The sequence below is a fragment of the Myiozetetes cayanensis genome, unplaced genomic scaffold, assembly GCF_022539395.1.
Source record: "Myiozetetes cayanensis isolate MyiCay16 unplaced genomic scaffold, myiCay2020 scf2-11, whole genome shotgun sequence".
In the NCBI taxonomy this organism is placed as follows: domain Eukaryota; kingdom Metazoa; phylum Chordata; class Aves; order Passeriformes; family Tyrannidae; genus Myiozetetes; species Myiozetetes cayanensis.
The window spans coordinates 97,181,092-97,201,498 of record NW_026087411.1 but is presented as its reverse complement, the minus strand read 5'-3'; the positions used below and the strand labels follow the sequence as shown (position 1 = coordinate 97,201,498).

At 35.6% G+C, this 20,407-nt stretch overlaps 1 protein-coding gene across 1 annotated transcript in view; it reads right to left on the bottom strand.

The window, feature by feature from the left end:
* The window catches only part of TRAPPC12 (trafficking protein particle complex subunit 12), a 49,579-nt gene that overhangs the window by 18,426 nt on the left and 10,746 nt on the right, over positions 1-20,407 (bottom strand). Inside the window, exons 4-7 of the mRNA XM_050315657.1 lie at positions 19,038-19,151; positions 18,104-18,242; positions 7,945-8,057; positions 883-955 (exon numbers count right to left, since the gene is read on the bottom strand). Of these exons, the coding sequence (XP_050171614.1) occupies positions 883-955; positions 7,945-8,057; positions 18,104-18,242; positions 19,038-19,151 (439 nt within the window). The remainder of the gene's footprint in view (positions 1-882; positions 956-7,944; positions 8,058-18,103; positions 18,243-19,037; positions 19,152-20,407) is intronic.

The following is a 20,407-nucleotide window of genomic DNA, read 5'->3' as shown; positions in this document are numbered from 1 at the left end:
ACTAACTCTACTTGTTTTCTTCCCATCTCAGAGCCAGACATTAACTTCCCACAGGCTCTAGGTGAATGCTATTCCTTAGAATGTTAGCTGAAGCTAAAAGGTTTTTTTTTTCTGGTGTGATGTTTTAAACTTGCTAGGCACTACGAGGGGTCCATAAAATCCATAGCAATGCCTGAAATGTCACCTCTTGTCCAACTCTCAAATATAGTCAAATGACTTCATCTGTTTAAAAAAAATGCTTGGATAACTAATTTGTCCTGATCACCCTTTTTTATGCAGTAATGTACCCTATACTATTGAAGCTACACAACTAAAATAGAAGGAATAAGAGAAAACATAATTGGATACAAAATCATGAAAATGATGATGCAGCTCAACATAATGTACATATTTTTCTAGTGCCTTAGGTATTGGAGGAGTCTAAGCACGATGCAGCTACAGTGAGACTCAGCCATCTATGCAGCAGCACCCTAGGCCAGCATGGCCACTGTATGATGGCAGTTCAATCTGAAAAAATTGAGTGGATGTCAGACATGAGGATTGAGAGGAGTTGGTCAGCCAAGGCTTAAGATGAGACATCCATCTAGTTGCGGCAGCAATATACTTATATATTCATCACTAAAGGGTAGCCAACATGTTCTTTGTTTCTTCTAAGTAGGAAAAAGAATTGATTTAGTGCATCAGTTCGATCAAGGGCAAAACTGTGAAATTAATTCCAGCAAATAAAAGTACAAGGTGCATCATTTTGGGGGCTGAGTAGACTATGAGATTACAAAAATACTGTTTTAACCACTCTGGGGTAGTCTTGTGAAAACTTCTGGCATACTTAGGCAAGCAATAAAAGTAGGCTGCCTGTGAAAAAAATGTTTAAAGAATACCTACCTTGTCTGTTCTCTTGTGTAATGTTAGTCATACTTCCATCTTCAGCTAAGCCTTGTTCCAAATTTTCTAATATCTGTAGTAAATTTTTTAAAGTAACCAAGATGAGTTTAAACAGTACTATATATTTAATGCAAATTATCTACAATTGACAGACTACATGTAAACCAATTCATGCAGGAATGTTGTACCTAGGTACTGTTCAAGATTACTGGTTATTACCATAGCAAGACCAAGTGCACAAAGTAAGAAAGCCATTGTACAGTAGAAGGATGTTAGAGTTCGGGTTTATGATACTTAAAGAACATTAAATGTCAGCACACTCTAGGGATATTCACATTTTATTAAGTAAAATATGAAATATGCTTCACCAGAGAATAGATGTTAATGACCACAACACAAGTCAAACTAATTTTTTCATAGAAAGCCACTGCCTCCTGACTCCCTCAACCTAAGTATGGGCTCTAGTTCCATATTTTTCTCTGCATTGAAGTATTCCTCTTAGTTCTTACTGCAATTTCCTTCTCAAACTTTGGAGTTTATTGCTTCTTTTTTATTTTTCATAGATTTTAAATCATGTAAATTGTTGAGTGAATGAAACATTTGTTGTTCCACTGGAAAAATGAAAACATATATTTAATGAAGCTTGTGTCTTAAGCACTTTCAAAATATGCATGTAAGGCTTCATTTGAAATGCAAGTCAACTTTGCTTTTCCAAATGCCATTACAGTTTCTCCAAATTTGTTTTCCAGTTCCCACAGATCACCCCACCTTTCCTGTTACAGATTTATAATTTCGGTTGTAGAACAATGCTTGAGATTTCCTTTGAAAAATATTAAGGTCACTTGCTCTTTAACCAGCTGCTGTGGTCAGCTGGTGAGGGAAATACAGGGTACTGCCTCTTCTGGGGACTGACTGCACTTCCAGACAGAGAGCTTTCAACTTCTGTCAGTATAAAAAGTAATTGTCTTTTCCTACACCAACAAAGCATTCCTATTTTGCTCAGTGCTTCATAAGGGAACACTTAAAAATCAGTGCAGGAAATCCTCCAAAACAAAGGCAGGTAGAATTAATCTGGCCTCAGAAAATGTATTGGTGCCTTCTACAGCCAATGAAGATAACCAGAGTGCCAGTTCATGCCACCAATTTTAGACATCTTAGGTTGGAAGATATTACTCTATGAGAGTGCTATGCTATGCTCTTTTCATAGACTAGAATGAAATCTTGAAGTTAGTGCCATAAATTTAGCTACAAGGAATTAAGGAGCAAGGAGGGACATACAATGAAAGCAGAGCAGTTACCACCTGCCAGCTGAGCCAGGCTAATAAGAATTTTTAGCCCATGACAAACACCAGGTAGTATGATTTACTGTAAACTTTGTTCACAAAGGGGCGACTGAGCTACCTTATCTCAGATTTTGAGAGACTATGAGAATATACCATTAGATACTGCAGCTTCACTGATAGGTGGCAATTTATGAGATGGCAGTAGCATTGCTGCAAGGCTGACTCTCAAAAGCAGTGTAGCCACCTAGAAATCACTTAAAACCAAAAGGGCCACATTTCAGTGTTAAATGCTTAGTGTATAATAAGGCACCTTGTCAGAGAAAAACATCTCTCTCACAAATCTGAACCACTTTATAATCTATTTTCTGTGGTCTAAACCCCATGATCTTTCTCCTCTCCTACAAAATACCTAGTGATCGCTTCTCAGTCTCAATAAGGCTCAAAGTTCCTACTCTTGAAATGGTATAAACATAACAAAGAGCCTTCATCGAGGAAACAGGCTGTCCTGTTTAGAAAGACAAGTTTCTCTGAAAATGTGCTCACTAACATAATCAAAAATGAAAGAATTTGATATTAGCATAAAATTAGAGTATTGCATTAACCATTCTGTGACATTACTTGGGGATATCTAGCCCTCACTTCAACTTAACGTAATTAAAACAGAGCTTGGTGATGATTTGAGGCTAATTGTTTTATTCCCTAGGTTTATCTCTTTTGCCCTTCTTAAGTATAAGAACATCATCTGCAGTTTTCCCGTATCTGGGCATTTCCCCAGTTTTTCAAGAATTGTTTAACAGTAACATTAATGATTCCAACAGTTCCTCAGTGTAAGCTATTTGGGTTAGTTGATATGAAATATTTAGCTGGTAAACTATATTATAGCATTATCATAAGAGATAGCTCTAACCATCCCTGCTCCTATTATAAATAAAAATATGATTGAACACTTCTATAATTTACATCATCAGTTTCACATATGATCTATGCTTTTTATTGTTTTGAATATTTATAAATGCACAATCATTACTTCACTGGCTAGTATTACTTCATTGAGTCTTCTGTTTCATTCCCTATCCATTGCCTGTATGCTGGAATTACTAATCTATTCATACCGCCATTTGCATCCCTAGTATCTATTCTTATGTAGGAGCCCCTGGTGGTCTAGTGGTAAGGGTGCGGCGCTGTCACCGTGGAGACCCGGGTTCGATTCCCGGTCAGGGACACTCCCGGGCAGATGGAGCTCGTTAGCCCTTAAAGGCAACCCACCTACGTCCTAAGGACCTCGCTGCCACCGTCCAAGCTCGCTTGGCCCCGGTAGATGAACCTTAGGATTAAAGGGTGGGCTCAGTTCCGCGCACACTGTGTCTCACCTAAAAAATCCAATGCGCAGGCTGGAAGGTGGAAAGACCTTCCCCGGATCTTCACTTGTGAAGACTGGCCATTATTATTATTATATTATTATTTTTATTATCTATTCTTATGTATCTCTTTTTAATACCTAATTCCTTCTCCCATAACTTTTGATCAGCACTAGCTTTTTAGTCAAAATAGCCTTTTTTGGTGCTTCTGGAATTGTGGCTTTTTGGGTACTCAGACTGGTACACAGATCATCAATAGTTTCTACAAGCTTACCAAACAAGGTGTCAAGACAAATACCCTCTAGACTTAAATAACATATGACAAACAGAATCCTTATGTCACCTAAGAAACCGAGACAGATCTGGAAGTTGAATGAAAATGAAACCCCAGAATAATCAGTAGTTAAGAGACTGAAAAGTTCACTGATTTGGAAGTAAAACAGAAGATTAGGAGATATGAAGGGTGTGTATCCAAGGGCCAGAGAGGAACACAATTCCTCATGAATAAGAGTGGTGGAACTACAGAGTGGCTGGACAAATGGCACAAAGTATTTTTGACAAGTTTTGCAGAGGTAACAATTGGCAGAGGCTTTTTTAGGAAGCAGGACTGTTAAGCCATTTACCACTGCTCCACCCACCTGGTAAAAGAGCCCAGTATGGCTCTGGCACTTGAAGGATTACAGTTTAAAAGTGAAATACATTATATTATGAGATTTGAGTATTTCCAGAAGCTCTCCCTCAAACATCTAGGAAGCACTGACACAAACAAGGGAAGGGTTTGGATTAAGCCCAGCTGTTGTTCTTTTCACATTTTGGTCTCCGGGAAAGCATTTTGTAGCACGTCCTCAGTATTATTAGCACTAAAGTGAGCATGCCTATGTTTTTAAATGAAGACTTGAAAAGAACAAACCCTTTTGTGATTTAAATTACTATTGTTACTCTTACTGCCTGGCTGTTCAGAGACCATTTATTTCAAGGCAGACTTACAGGGGCAACAACTCATTGAGGCAGTTCATGTTGGGAAGACCTGCAATAACACAGAGGCAGTAACAATTTCATGGGATTGCTCCCCCAAGCTATAACACCTACTTGGCACTACAGATAATTTCTTTCCCAAATGTCCTACCTATAGACAAGGATGTAAAATATCTAACCAGATCTTGATTAAAAATTTGCCGGAACACTGGAAAAGGTAAAAACATCATTGCAGGAAAATATGTATGTGGAAAAATATATACATGGAAAATGAAAATACCATTTTTGCACCCAACCTCCAATCCTGCTTTCAGGTACCATAAGTATGTAAGTAGATGGGGATTGAAATGACCAAGTAACCAAAATAAATACGATTACATCTTTAACTGAAATAACTAATCTAAAGTTGACAAGTGTCTGTAGAATATTTACGATAAAAAGCAAGAAGGAATTAAGCAGATTAAAAGCAAGTATCGGATAGGAAGAAATCCCATAGTTACATTAAGGAACAGACACAAAATATAAAGACAAATTTTCTTATGATCAGAATGCATTAGCATTACCCTGGAATAGCCTCCCAGGGGATGTGGCCTCAGCTCCATAGGCTGGCTCATTAAAAACGAGAAAACAACCTTGCATTGCACAGAGACAGACTAGGTGAGCTAATAGGTCTTTTCTTTCTTCTAGCTTTTATGACTCCAAGATCATCTCATTTACATAATGACTATTCCTATGCCCTTCTGTAAATACAGATGACCAAAGATTATTTTTCTACTTTTTAAAATAGGGAAGTAAAACACTAGAGGCTTTTGGTTGAAAGCTCCCCAATTAATTCTGTTATAACCCAAATGGTTCCCAAGTGTCACATAGAAATATTAAGAATAATGAGTGTACATTCTTTATGTTATTTTCTTGGTTTTGCCTTGGGTTTTTATAAGTATTATAAACATTATTCTTGAATGGTCCAATTGAGATTGAGATTGTTGGACAAATAGTGTTCCATACAAATATCAAAACATTTATATATACAATGTTTTTTGTCAGTCAACCCTAACTTCAAATGGTTAAATTATCACCAATTTACAACTGCCTTTTAAAACCAGTTATGTATACAAGCTGTCCTTTTTTATACTCTTGTTGTCTTTGAATTGCTCCAAAAGACAAGGTATTTAATTGAATGCAAACAAATGAAGTAATCTGCAATGAGGTGTCTAGAATAATGGATCAGAAATATTTCTCTGAGAAGGATGGTATGTTTTATTTTTTTGTAGCTGTGTACTGCACTTTAAAAAGGAGCATCCATCAGCAGAGACAATGGCTTGTCCTGGTTACTGTATCCTAATTCTAGTGGAAGGTGTCAGAACCAAAGGGAGATCTTTCCTTTTCTTGCTGCAATTGAACCCATCACCCCAGGAGAAACCTTGCAAACTCAGACACAGGAAGGCAGAGACAAAGAGGTGACAGTCTGTGAACCAACATCAAGTGCAGAGAACAGGGCACTACTCAGAAGGGCTTGTGGAAGACACAGTCAGACTCAAAAAGCTTCCCCCAAGGGCACAAGGGATAATTTGTAGTGACCTAGGTAACCAGCAATTGATGGAGTGAGAAAATGAGTAAACAGACCTGTCTTCAAAGAACTTAGCAGGCAGGGAAATATGTATATAATAATCTGTAACTTTCCTTTACTTCTATTTCATCTTCTCCAGCATATCTAATTTCCCTTACTTAAACCAATAATCAGCCTAGCTCACAAAATCTTGTATTATTGTTTAAAAGCTTCCTTGGTACACTGGGTAGGCTCTAAGGATATACACTTAAGGAAAAGAGCAGAGGCGGACAGCGCAAGGTTGTAGATGACTTAAAGGTCTTACAAAGGAGTGGGGAGGGTGGGAGGAGGGAGTTAATTTCCTTTCCTTTCACTCCTCTTATTTACCAAGCATCTCTAATCTATGGAGAATCATGGCTGATCACACTGTAACTGAGATGTGGCCATTTCCATAAAGTTTGCCAGATGGCTGATGAACACCTTTGCTCAGCAGTTGCTCCCTCGTTCACATTCATACAGTTTTCTCTCTTTGTTACAAGATGAAGGAACTTACGAACAAGTTCAGTTTTTGGTACCTAGTAGCCCCTTCATGACTGAAGGCAGACAACGCAGCACTTAATACCAGATCACATAAAACAAAGATACAAGACAGCTGATCTGCTCCAGACCAGGGTAGGCAAATGTTAGTAGAAGCACCATGAAATCCTGCAACAGAGGCATACAGCATTTCCTAGAAGAACAGAATTACTTCAAACTGAGGACTGTTTATAAGGAAAAGGGCTGTAGAGGACAGTTTGCCAGGAATATTATTAGATGAGATGGTCATCAACAGGTAACGGTATTCATGCAGTGCTAAGAAGTGGCACTTCTTGGCCAAACTGAGACATCTCTCACCCATTTCCAAATCAGTTCTTTCAAACTTTGTAACAAATGCCACATTCACTTCTTATTACCTAAACCATTCATTTTCCCCCTCATAATGCTAAGAACTCGACTTTTTACTGTAAACATTTGGTTATCCTAGCAATCACTGGGCTAGAAGCAAGTTGATTTCATATATGTAAGGCCATACAGCCATACGATTGGCAATTACCATTTCCCTTCACTTCTCTTATCCAAGTTATTTAAGGAGTAAATATAGGAAACTTCCATGGAATATTGAAAATAAATTGCATATATTTATTTTGTACAGTTTTGAACTTTCAAGTGTCACAGATAAAGCAATAATATTGCATTTCTTCTAGAGTTTATCACATGGTAACAATTCATAATCACTGGTGCATTAGACTGTCTGGAAAAGATGTAAAAAACATTTAAGGACAAATCCTTACTGTCAGCATTTTGGTTTTAGTGGAAAGAGTTTGTGCTCACAACCCCATGACTCCAATTTCAGCACCGACAAATCCCATGTTATAATTCAGGCCATAATTTTGTATTATACTACTTGACAAACCAAACCAAATCCCCCAAAACAAATTCAGATGGTTGTACTTATATTCCCAAATGACTGTTGTTTCCAAAACCAGTTATTTGGACTACTTCTGAAAAATCCAGACTATTTCCAAAGGATCAAGGTCATTAACAATGTTTTCAGTTGAGTGAAGGAAAGAAATCTCCCCTACTTGCCCTTAAACACATCTGCTCACCATCCTCCACATCTTGTCTGGCAAAAGCACAAAAGTTGTCCCCTGTTCTACTCATTTGAGTCAGAGCTATCACAGAGGTGAGAAGGATGTCTCTTGAAAGGAAAGAGGCACTTCATTACTTTTAATAGCGAGCTCCGTATTTGCATCAAGATGGGAGTAAAACAAGTCATCATTGAAACTTAATGTTCTTTACAAGGACAATAAAATTTATTTCTTAAACATTAAGAAATGTTAGTGCAAAGAGATGCTGTTACCTTGGCACAGATTATCTTCATACTATGAAGTCTGTCAAGTGATTCTTGAGGATTACCAAGGTATTGAGGAAGTTCAGCATGTAAAATCCGCATGGAGAAAGGAACCATGGAACCTAGAAACACAATTAATTTTGTTAAGTGTGTTTGTTAGAATGATCAGTTTGTGATGTGCCTACATTAAACAAGGTATTTCTCACTAGTGTGTCATAAGTCCATTTTGCTTATGTATCTTTTTCTTCTCCTGAAGAAAGATGAGAAAATAGGAAAACTTTTTCTCATATTATGTGACATGTTGTAAAATGTTTTAAATAGGCAAACAAATGTAACCATAAGGCAAGAAGGTGCACCCCTACTTCAGATTTTCAAAACTAAGCTCTGCACAGAAGTACAATGCTTCATTAAATATTTTTATAAATTAATTAAAACAAAGGATAAAAAAAATGAAGTTTACGCAAAATTACTACTAATATTTAATAATTATGCATATTTTACAATCAATAAAGAAGAAATAAGATGAAATTACTAGCCTTAAAAGTACACTTGTGAATGAGTTATATAATCAGGGCACACAAAACCACTTGGCATATTTTTGTGTATTTTCTGGTTCATTCAAAAATCAAAGAATAGGAAAAGAATTTTAAGCAATATGTGGGGAGAAAAATGTCTTCATTTTCACATTACTTTACTTTTATCTTTATTCTTATTACAACATTTACCAAAGACCAAATTTTTTGAATTTATCAGCATCCTGGTTCACCTCAAGGGCAGTCAGAAGCTTAACAGAACTTTAGTGTGTGCAACACCTTGCTTTCAGATAAGTGCATAATCCTGATACACAGACAACAATACTGAACGTAAACTGAACTACTGAAACCAAATCAGACCTGGAAAAACGAGAAACAGGCCTTGCAAAATACTTTGCTACAGTTCTAATATTTTAATATATATATATTTGCTTACTTTAGACATATTCTAGGGGGATTTCCCTTTAAAGTCACCTCTTGCCTCATCTTTTCTCAAAACCAGGACTCAGGCGCTTTCTAAAAGGATTTTTGCACCTGTTCTTAACAGGCTTATATGTCAAAGAGGTAAATGCTAATATAGAATGAGTCACTGCCTCTAGACATTTTTTTAAAGGTTGACAAAATTTTAATCACAAAACTCACTAACTATGACCTTCAGAGTAAGCCACTTACATCTACACAAATTCTCTTTTCCCGATGCTAACTATTCCCCATGGCTTCTGTGACTGCTCTGTTCCTGTAATGGACGTACACATCACTTTCATGCATCATCATACGTGGAATAGACATCAGAAAATAAAACTGCTTTAAAAATTCTATTAAGAGAAGTGTAAAAGTTTATTCAATCAGTAACAAACAAGATATGAAATATTTTGTGTATGTATCCTGACTAGTACGTAACACGACACAACTGAAGATACACAGTCAGTGTAGGGGGTGAACAACAATGAAAAGCAAGGTGAAAATAATTTAAAAGTAAGTTCCGTGCCAGAACACAACAGAAAAATTGCTTTGTAGACACCTTGTGAGCTGTACTGCAAACCTAGTTCACCAAATGTGAACTCCAGCTGGTTGAATCTCTACTACCCCTGGGGTGACCAAGTTGCAACTCCACCATCCAACAGTAATCCTGCCAAAAAAAACCTGCCTAAAACCAGCTAGTTTGGTACTGTTCTTTTGGAGAAAGCAGTCTTAAATTACTGTTGATGAACATTCTGCTGCATTCAATGGGATTAGTGAGGCAAAGGTTAAAAAAAGGAATCTAGAGTTTTAGCAGCATTTTGGTTAATGACTGTGTTGCAGCATTGCCCAATCTGAACAAGTTTGTATCATTACATCCTCTTGTAAAACGCAGCAAAACGTCAACTCAATGAACAATCATACAGAAAATCTGGATTGGTACCACAACAGCTCAATGTACAGGTACATGACAGCTATTTAATGAAACACAGATGAAACATCTCACATAAATTTTTATAAAATTTATATAATGTTCTGTATAACACTTTTTTGGGATTGCATATTTTGTAAAGTGTGGATCTTATGTACTGCTGAATGAAGTCACACTACTAAGATCCATGCCAGGGGAAAGAAGAACCCATTACCAATCTACATCATCAGAAGTGGTGTCAGAGGATGTCAGAATGATGAATGCAACTCCAGGTCAACTTAGACTCCATAAGATTCTGATTTATTTCCTATCACAACTAAGACCTCAGTTGTAACAGGCATTTAGAACTATATTACTTCAAAATATACTCTACTGATATATTATTTCTCAACCACTTAGCATTTCCTTCATAGTTCGTGACCAGAAAGCATTCCAGTGTGATCCTCAGTGTTATATCAAGTCTGACAACTGATTTCTCAAACAAAACCAGAAGGAAGCTGGCCCAGGGTGTAAGGCTAGCCAGAGGAAAGACCTGTCAAACCAGAATTTGTATTATAATTTCATGCAGGAGGATCTAAAACTCTAGCATCTATTTCTTCTCTTTCTTTTCAAAACTCATGACATAAATAGAAGAAATTTTACTATAATCATCCAGCAAATCCATCCAGTGGATTTCTATTACTGCTTATTAAAGAGGCTGCTAACTTTATTTAAAATATCAGAAATACTAACTGTTTCTGCCCTCTTCCTTTCCTTGGAATCCTTCTGAATAAGAGATTTTTTTTTTTTTTTTTTTTTTTTAAGAAAGTAAAAAACTACCCTCCTACAAACTTTCTTACCGGTCCATGTAAACAGTATTGTGTAACTTCAGGTCAAATCAGATGAGCAAACTGCTCATAAAAAACCAGCAGCACTTATTCAAGCCACTCATCCAAATACAGACCTTAAATCCCATGCTTATAAAAAATATGTTCCTGTCTCCAAGTAAACTTTTCTTTTTCTAATATATCTAATTAACTTCCTTCACTAATAAACTGACTTTGTGGTTAAAAAAACGACCATAAATTTATTAAGATTTGGTAAAGTTTTCAATGAGTGTTACTTATATAAAGTGCTAATACATTTTACATACACTTCTTCAAAAGACCTACAGGGCAGTAATAGAAAAAGCACGCAAAGAGATCTGTTCACAAAAATAATTCTGTAACTCCTGATTAACAGCTGTGTAAAAACCGACAAGAGCTAAGACTTTAAAAAGGAATGTCTGAGATTTTAGAAAACACTGTAATTTTCACTTTACATTGTTTAGGTTAACAAGAAAACAATTGGGAGGAGGTAAATGACATCTGTTGACTCTAGCAGATCAATAATAATAGTGTAAGGAAGGTCCGAAAGGCAGGTTGTAGAATTTGGAGTACAAAACTTAACAATAAAAACAGATTAGCAGGGAAAAAAACTATACTTCCCTCAATGAACATGGTTACATGGGGGGGACGACAAAACAAAAAGTAAAATTAAATACGTTAACACTCAGCTGCAACAGAAATATATGTGCTCGTTAGACTAAGAATTACATTACATTGTCTGTTCACTTACTATTGGGCCACATACTTAAAGCACAGAGGGCAAGACATATTTCTTTGTAACAGATTCCTATACTAGAGATAACAAAATTTTATATAAACTCTGAATTAATCACTTGCTGTCTTTTGCTAAATTATTTGGAATTAAACCCACGTACTCTATTATATTTCACTCAGTACTGAATTTAACAGAGCAACATGTCAAGGAAGTATTTAAAACAAATAGCATATCCTGTGATTAAAACGTTTGCTTAGGAGCACAGGATAATGCATTTTGCTCTCTACTTCATGCTTCAGATTTCTACAGTAATGCCCTCTTACACAGTAAAACCATGCCAGCTAAGCTAAGCTAATTTCAACAAAAGGCAACACCCTACAATTACTGGTATGTATTGAAATTTTAAGTTAAATAGGTCTTATTGTAGCTTTATGTTTTACAGTTGATCTGTGTTGCTCCTCTTCAGGGGTTTCATAATAATCTCTAAAAAATTTATAATGGAAAATGGTTTAATTTTAAGACAATTTTCTTAGCTATCACTTTTAAATACACTGGAGAATTTTTTTCCAAGAATATGATTTTTGACTGTCACTTTTGCATGAATTAATCTCATTGGTATACATATATGTATTATCAGCATACAAAAGGCAAAACTCAAAAATAAAAGAAAGGTCTGCTGAAAAGGAAAATGGATACTCTGAAAGCATGGGAACAGATGGAATAAATAGTAAGATCAGGTTAATTTTCTAAGACCACAGATTTCAATTTCTATTTCTTTATGAACAGCTGCACATTTTCATAACTGTCAAAACACAAACATCACCCCATGTCAATCAATTCAAAAGGCAGCCCTCATCTGCAGCCCTTCTAGAGCAGAAAAGAGAGGATTCCAATGGCCAGCCGTTGTATTTTTGTATTTTCTTGTTGCAAAACCAGTAACCAGAAATGCTTTCTGATCTGACTTGTACAGCTTATTCAACAAATCTTAAATACCAAATATGAGCAGAAGTGTAGATCACCGATTACTACAAGTATAAAGTGGGACCTTATGACAGTAACAAAAAAAAAAAAATCATTCCTGCATTGGGTAAAAGAGAAATACAGAAAATCCAGTTTCAGAAAAATATTCTGCTTTATACATACATATATATACAGAGATGTATATCCTTGCCTTTATATGCACACACATATTTATCAACAGCGTATGTGTAAAATTTGTAAGATTTTTAAGAGGGATAATGTAGTAACTTTGAACCCTAGCCTTACTAACTATCAATTAGAAGTATATTTAAAAATCCACGTTCAACAGACTAGTTTCCAAGTTTTTGTTTATTATTTTCAATCCAGAGAGACTGAAGAAGAGATAGGATCCTAAATGTTTGTAACCATTTAAGGAAAACATTTTGAAAATTTTATCTGAAATTTCATGCTTGCATATTCTTTACATTTTAACTGCACATGACCTAAGAACACAGATACTCTGAATCCAGATCTGGTTTTGAAAGATTTCAAAATTACTTTTTCAGTAATTTGGAGTTACTTGCACTGAAGCAAGAAAAGCATAAGAGAAATAATATAGGAAAACCCTACAACAACTGCTCTACCTCAAAGAAATCACCCTAAATCTTATCTAGTGATAGTTGTAGTAAGGCAGAATTTAGAAATTATTTACTTACTCATAGTATTAAGAAATCCTATATAAAGTTGGTACTGTCTTACAGCGAGACTATGCAGCCTTGGGAAAGAATGCACAACTAAGTACTCCATCAGTACTCTACCTCCCTTAGCATTATACATATGTTTCTTAACTAAAATCCCACATTATTTCTGAAAAATTCGTATTTGCACATCTGAGTAGTTTGAATAACAAACTGGAACCACAACACTTGAGTGGTATTTATTCAAGTTCTATTAGCTGGTTTCACAGGTAGAAGGTAGCTCTGAAGCAAACAAACGGAGAGTGTATTTAAGACACAACAGAGATATACACAGTAATGTAAAGAGAATAACAGGCAAACCGGTTCCACTAGGGGCTTTAATATGTTTTTTTACTGCCAATGTGGGCCTGAATGAAGAACTCTACCAAGCAACTGCCAAGACTGAATCAGTCTGATGTGAGAGTGTTAATGTCAGGCAGCATTTGTCGTAACACATGAGAAAACTAGTGCCACATGTACCAGTGATTGGAGTAATTTTTTTTCTTCTGCTTTCCTGCAAAATTATAAGGCCTGCAATGATAAATGGAAAAAGGAAGTGAAGGCAAAAAAATCGGACATTATGAATGGACAGGAGCACTCTATATGCCATAGTTTCTTTAGTCTGTACAGTTCTCCTCTTATCTTTGTTTTTACATAGATTACTCCCTTTTGTCTCTCCACCTACCGCAATTATTCTTCTATTTTCCCCACACCACTTCCCATTCTGCTACAGTTCTCCCACTAAGCAAAATTTGATATGGTTGAAAAAAAAAAAAGGGTATTTCAGTTATGGAATCAACAAATCCATGGTTTAAAAAAAAAAGGAAGCTTCAGCCAGGCTGCCTCCTACTAGCATGGACAAGTAGGAGCGAAGAAGAAAGGAAGACAATAAACTCAAAATGGCCAAACATCACCGTAGAGGCCTCACATACAGGAGATAATTTCCCCAGTCCAAGTCTGTCCTTACTTATGGCATAGGCTGACATTCAGAAACAGGACCAAGCTTCTGAGAGCAGGTAGACCTTGGAGCTGTACACACAGTGCAGGTGTCTGTAAAATGTCTTTTGTAGGTATTAGAGAAATAATCCTGTGTGTTTCCCTTGTTAACAAAGTATCTCTGCGTTAGACATAAAACAAGTTTATCATTATATATTTTGCTGGTTTATAAGCTTATTAAATGTAATAACAATAATAATGTATTAGAGTTCACCTTAGATATCAGCACTGAAAACCTGTTTACAACAAGGGCTCGAATGACAGTTCTAGACCACATATGATGATTCCTTTAGTAGGATTTGAATTTCAAAACTGAATAAAACAAACAAACTAAGAGCACTACTTGAGTAAATAAGGACACATAAAAAATGAAATCTCAGACAACTATTTTTTAATCCATTTTTTCATGTATTTCTGATAAAACATCTAACTACATGGGGTAGCAGTAAAGTCATAAAAATAATACAGACATAGTAAAATATGCTAAAGCAGTAGTTATGATTTCTAGAGCCACACTATTTTGATATAAATATATGTATTTTTATATATCATATATTATTTTTTAAAAAATCACTATCCATCCAAAAGTGTCAGTCTATTGTAGCATACACTAGTGTATCCCTAGAGTTGCAACACAGCCACACTTCAAAAAAACTTGTGCTAGAAATAGTAGCAGAGTTCATGGGAGGGTGTACAGTATGAAATCAGTTTCTAGAGCACATACAAGTAGATACTTAATGACATGTTCCTCAATTAGGTAATTTCCACCAGGGCACAGAGACTGTTTTTATTCAGAGGAATACAGATGATACTCTATCTTCACAAGGAGAATGAAAAAAGGAAAGGAAAAATAAAATCCATCCCATGTTATACAAACCTCTGGTCAGGGGAATGAAAGTCCAATTTTTACTTATGCAAGTTTCTTTTCTTTGTAATATAAAATAAATTCTTCTCAAGTTTTGTAGCTTTAGAACACTGATTTTGGTAGCATTAACTTTTCTGTAACTTCCTGGTCTACTAACCAGAAACAAGACCAAATTACCTCATAAAAGCATGAAATAGCATTTTAATGTTCCATTTTAATTGTTGGCTCTCACTCATTCAGAAACACATAGGCATTACCAAGGGAAAGGCTATTTCAGGTTAGGAAAGCTATCATATGAGAGTTCATTAAACATCACAAGAAACACAGAAACAAATGATAGGAATAGAAGTGGGTCAGATTGTGTAAATGCAAAGTCAAAACCCTAAAAAAAAAAAAAATCCTGAAATTCATTAGTCATGAGAATGACAACAAAAATTCAGCCTTATACACCCCACAGAGTATGTGCAGGAAGCAACCTGGAACAGAGTTCCTGGCCTAAAGACCTACCTATTAAAAACCAAAAAAAAATATATAAAATCATGCTTTTTAGCTTCTTTACACAGATGAATTTAAAAGAAATAGATTCATAACTGAATAATTTTAAGATTTTACTAGATAATGGGAACAGTTTTCTCTCTGCCCTATATCAAACAGCAATGATCCCAGAGTGACTATTCCATTGCAGACACAAGGATCCCAGATTACGCTCCCCAACAGGCTGCACACCTACAGGTAATGGAGATGACTGAGGAAAGAACATGTAGAAACCAGGAAAGGAAGAATTCAGAAAGACTACATTTTACAGCCATGATGAACACAATAGTAGTGGGATCCATGCACAGCATGGCTGCAAATGCCATACAAAATATGAGGATGAAAAGGAGATTAGTAGCACAGCCAAAAGGGAAAGCTCTTTAGAGGGAAAATAAGAGTAGCATGGTGGTCATGTTAAGGAAAAAAATCTTCCACTCCTCACAGAGTTACTTGTAACTAAAATTATTTTAGGTATACTTCTCTAAGATTAATGGATGAGGGACTATTCTCACTGCTGTGAGAAGTTCAAAACTTTCCCTACTTCAAGCATAAACCCCAAACACTTTCCAATTTATTACATTTTTTATTATGAATATTTTGAATACAAAAAAATTATGCAAAATATAGTATGTATTACAATTAATGTGTACATTATTTATATCTATGCACTCATTTCTCAAATTGACTTTTAAGTGCTTTCTCCATTTATATACCATAAATCAAACCTAAAATGTTGAAAGAAAACCTTTTCTTTTATGCTTGTTACACCACAAAATGATATGCAAAATTACCAAACAGCAGTGGATTGCGGATTCGTACTAATAGGTTTATGAATGATTTATCTCTATTTTTTTATTTAAATTAGCCAGTTAATGATGCATTTATACTAATTTTCTCTATCTGTAATCCAGCATAGTGTAGTTTAATGTCAGCCAGAAAAGAAGTGCTTGTTTTCTCCTACATCCCTGTGAATACCTCATCGATGCCCTCATAATTTGTATGAAATAACCACAGTGGCTGAGTGGTTGCTGCAAGAACAGCTTGGATTCGAAGCTCAGATCCAGAATGGGTGTCTGCAGCAGCCAGCCAGACTGTCCAGAGCTGTTGCTTCTTGTACGATCTGTGGTACGAGGACTCAAGTGCCTCAAATATTGACATGACCCGCAAGGATTTTTCTTTGACAAAAAGAACTTACTTTTAATACTGAAAAAGATGTGGAAACATACATATGGCCTGGGGAAGACTAATCCTATGCAGCACTGCATCAAGTGCAGAGCTGCCCAAAGATAACCAGATCCAAGGAGCTGTGCAACCTGATGATCAAGACCTCTCTCACTCTTAAAAATTACACAGTTCTTTCTCAGTGGATTGCCAGTGATTGCCTGAAAGATGATGAGTAAGGTCAGAGGGACTTAAGTTCCAGGCAGTCCCCATTGGCCTTGCTGGGCTACAACTGACCCTTTGCAACACTGAAAAGATGAAATAACCTTCTGTAAAAAAATCCTAAACTTTCTGACACCAACTTCCCTTCCTCAGCAATGCCATCAAGACTACCAGCGTCTCATGTAAAATGGACTATAACTTGTCAGTGGCACTGCCTATAACAACTGTTTCTTACAAAGGTTTTATTATACACTGTGGTTCAAATATGAAAGCCAAAGAACATTAAGAACACTCAACACTGTAATTGCACCAAAGAGTTACTTTTTTGAAATAACAGATTTAGAAAAAATAAAATTTCAAAATAGCCTGAATAGAAGTAAAACTGCTCTTAAAACTAGCAATTTTTCAAACCCAGGCTTCTAGAGGACTAGAATTCCCTGCGTAGAGGAACTATGTGGTTAATCTATGGGCTATTTGGAGCAGTGGGAAGTAGTGCATCTGTAACTCGAGGTAAACTGCTTATAAAGAATTGAGGCTGGTGGTGGCTTTTTCCTCTTCAACAATAAGATAAATAGTAAACTTCTGGTTTTATTTACTTGCAATTATTAAGCAAATAATTTACATTCAACCATTTTTAAAATTAAGGAGAATTATTAAATTAGCTCTAAATTTGTTCTTTTAATCTTAGGAACCAGGAAATAACACCTGCATTAGCACCTGCCTGCATGGGCACGCAAGGGTGAAAAACAGCATACTGATAGTACCTGGATGAGCTTAAGAGGAAAAGCTTATAGATTCTGTTTGCATAAACTCTCTCATTACCTTTCACAGTCTGTTTCTGGCTAAAACACAGTACTTAAGTTTGGTGGTTTTTAATTTCAATACCATAGATCTAAACTATTATGTTTAGTTGCCAAAAACATTGCTCTGTAGCAGCATCATGAAATACGCTGCCTACCTATATTGTTCTACTTCTTATTACTCCTTATTGCTACCTCCATAATGCTAACAATACTTTAATGTAGTAATCAATCATGTTCCTCAGGAAAAAAAAAAAATAAACCAAAAGCAACATAATCCAAAGTTCACCAATGCTTTAGAATTAAAAAAAACCTAATCCAACTAACATCTTATAATGACTCGTAAAACCAGTAAATATAAAAACCATTTTATAAATCAAATGTTTTACCTTTTCGTCCAGGGTATACGTGAGGGTAATATTCATAATAAAGATCAGGCTGGTCTAAATTTCCAAATTGTTCAAATTCCATTTCTGCATTTTGGAATAGATTCAGTTTTACCAGCAGTGCTAGTCTCACAAACCACAGCTAAAAATCAATATATGTAAAGAAGAGGGGGAAAGTCTGTTATTAGCTTCAACCACAAGCCATATCCAAACACAGTTTCAACTTTCTAAGTTCTTCTGATAAAAGCTGAGTAAAGAGTTTCTATGTTACTCAAGGAAGAGAATAGGGATTTATATTTACACTCTCTTTCACTGATGGTTTAATTGTTTGTAAGGACAGAGAGATTTTGAAGATGAAGTTTAAAAACTAGCCTGTTCAAAATTAGAACATCTCTCTTTAACCTGAGTTAGCATGTATGAATTATCAATCTGATATATTGATTGTTTTTCCAATTTTATTATTCCAATCTTAGAATCTCTTAGGATTTTGGTGAAATTCCATGAACTTTATAGTTACTAGGGTCAAAAACATGAGTTCTAATCTAGGTTACATCTGAACTACTTGTAATATTTTATTAATTTGAATTCTTACTTTTTTATCAACATGAAACACACTTCTACCATTTGAAATCTTACTCAAAAGTTCACAGTCTAAGTAGATCTATGAACTCTAGCACAGCGAGTCTTTCAAGACAGCAAAACATTTCATTCTGCTAGTGTGATTACCTTTAAAAGCATACAATCAATATTGAAATCTACTTAAAAAAAGAAGTTTGTTTTAAATGAAGACCTATTTTTCTTAAGCAAACAGAGAAAGTGACATACTACAAGGCGTAAGTAAGCTCAGTTTTTTGGTTACAATTAGGAAAAGAAGTTTGATCATGTTAAAAAAAAATGCCACTGGAAAAGAGTGACAAGGGTGTATCTGTAAACATACCTGTAAAGAATCTGTAGTATGGTTAGCAGGCTGTCCACTTTTTTTGTAGCCTTGACCATGGGCAGTTAGAAGCCGCCCACACAAGTCAACTGCTGCCCTCCAGTTTTTACTGCTCTGGGAAGAAGAAAAGAGTAACTAGCAAAATCATAAAGCCCCTGAAATGCACAACTGCCTATTTTGCCTGAAGCAGCAACATGCACCCATCAGTAATAACGACAAGGTCAGGAGAATTGGCCACTGAGAAGCAGAATGTCATTTGTCAAAGCTGCACGTCTAATTAGGCAAAAAGTGAAATCAAGCACTAATATTATCAGATCACTAAACCAAGAGAATATACAAACCCATAGAGAATTCTAAACTTAAAGCTATGTCATATTTGATAATATAAATGCATATACTATAGTATCCACAATTTTGTTTTCTCCTCAAAAGGAGAAAAAAATTGCCAGCCATATGTTATCAATAATCACACTCAAATTACTCTACTATTATAAAGTATTCAATGCCTATTCTTATCTCACTGACTTCAGTATTTCAGTTATAATCCCTAGTGCAGTTCATTTAATGAAAATAAACTTTCCTAACATTGCCCAGAACATTCCTAGCAATCAGGAAAAAAGGACAAGAAACAATATAATGCATAAAATGATAAATTCAGAACAATAACAACAGTTTCACCTACACAATGTAAACATCTGAATTCCCATTCCATTACTAATTTCAAAATATTAAAATTATTTCTTTATTTATAAAACAAAAACATTCTTAGTTAGACAAATCAAACTGTCCTGTTATACTGTCATCCCATTAATGTTTCTGCCTTGTATAGCCTGATGCAACATACCAAGACCTTAACACACAGAGTAACGCTTCACAGATTTTAAGCTGTCATACTTTTCTATCATACAAGAAGAGTTTTTCAAGAGACATGTATCCAGCAGGTCATTCTGAAATAAATACATCTTATTCCTGAAAGTAACATTTCTTTCAAATAGTTTCTTAAATACATTAAAAAAAAGGTAATAGAAATTGTCAAGTTGTCTGATGAAATGGTAAGAAATAAAATATATTTATATTGGTGCTTGCAAGTTCAGATACTAACCTTGAATTGGTATTTTATTAAATCCTCTCCAATGTTTTAGAAAACATGTTGATCCAGCAAACAGTTACATCAGACATTAGTAGTAACACCTGAAGAGTTTTCATACTTTCTGGCCCCCAATTTGCAGCCATACAGTTCAAAGGACCACTACAGAGACCACCGTGCGCTAACCACTTCATCTCTCATCCCTGCACTGTCAAATGCCAGATAAAAAGCTGAGTTCTGCTGGAAATGCAGAAGCAAGACAGCAAGACCATGAAACAGCATG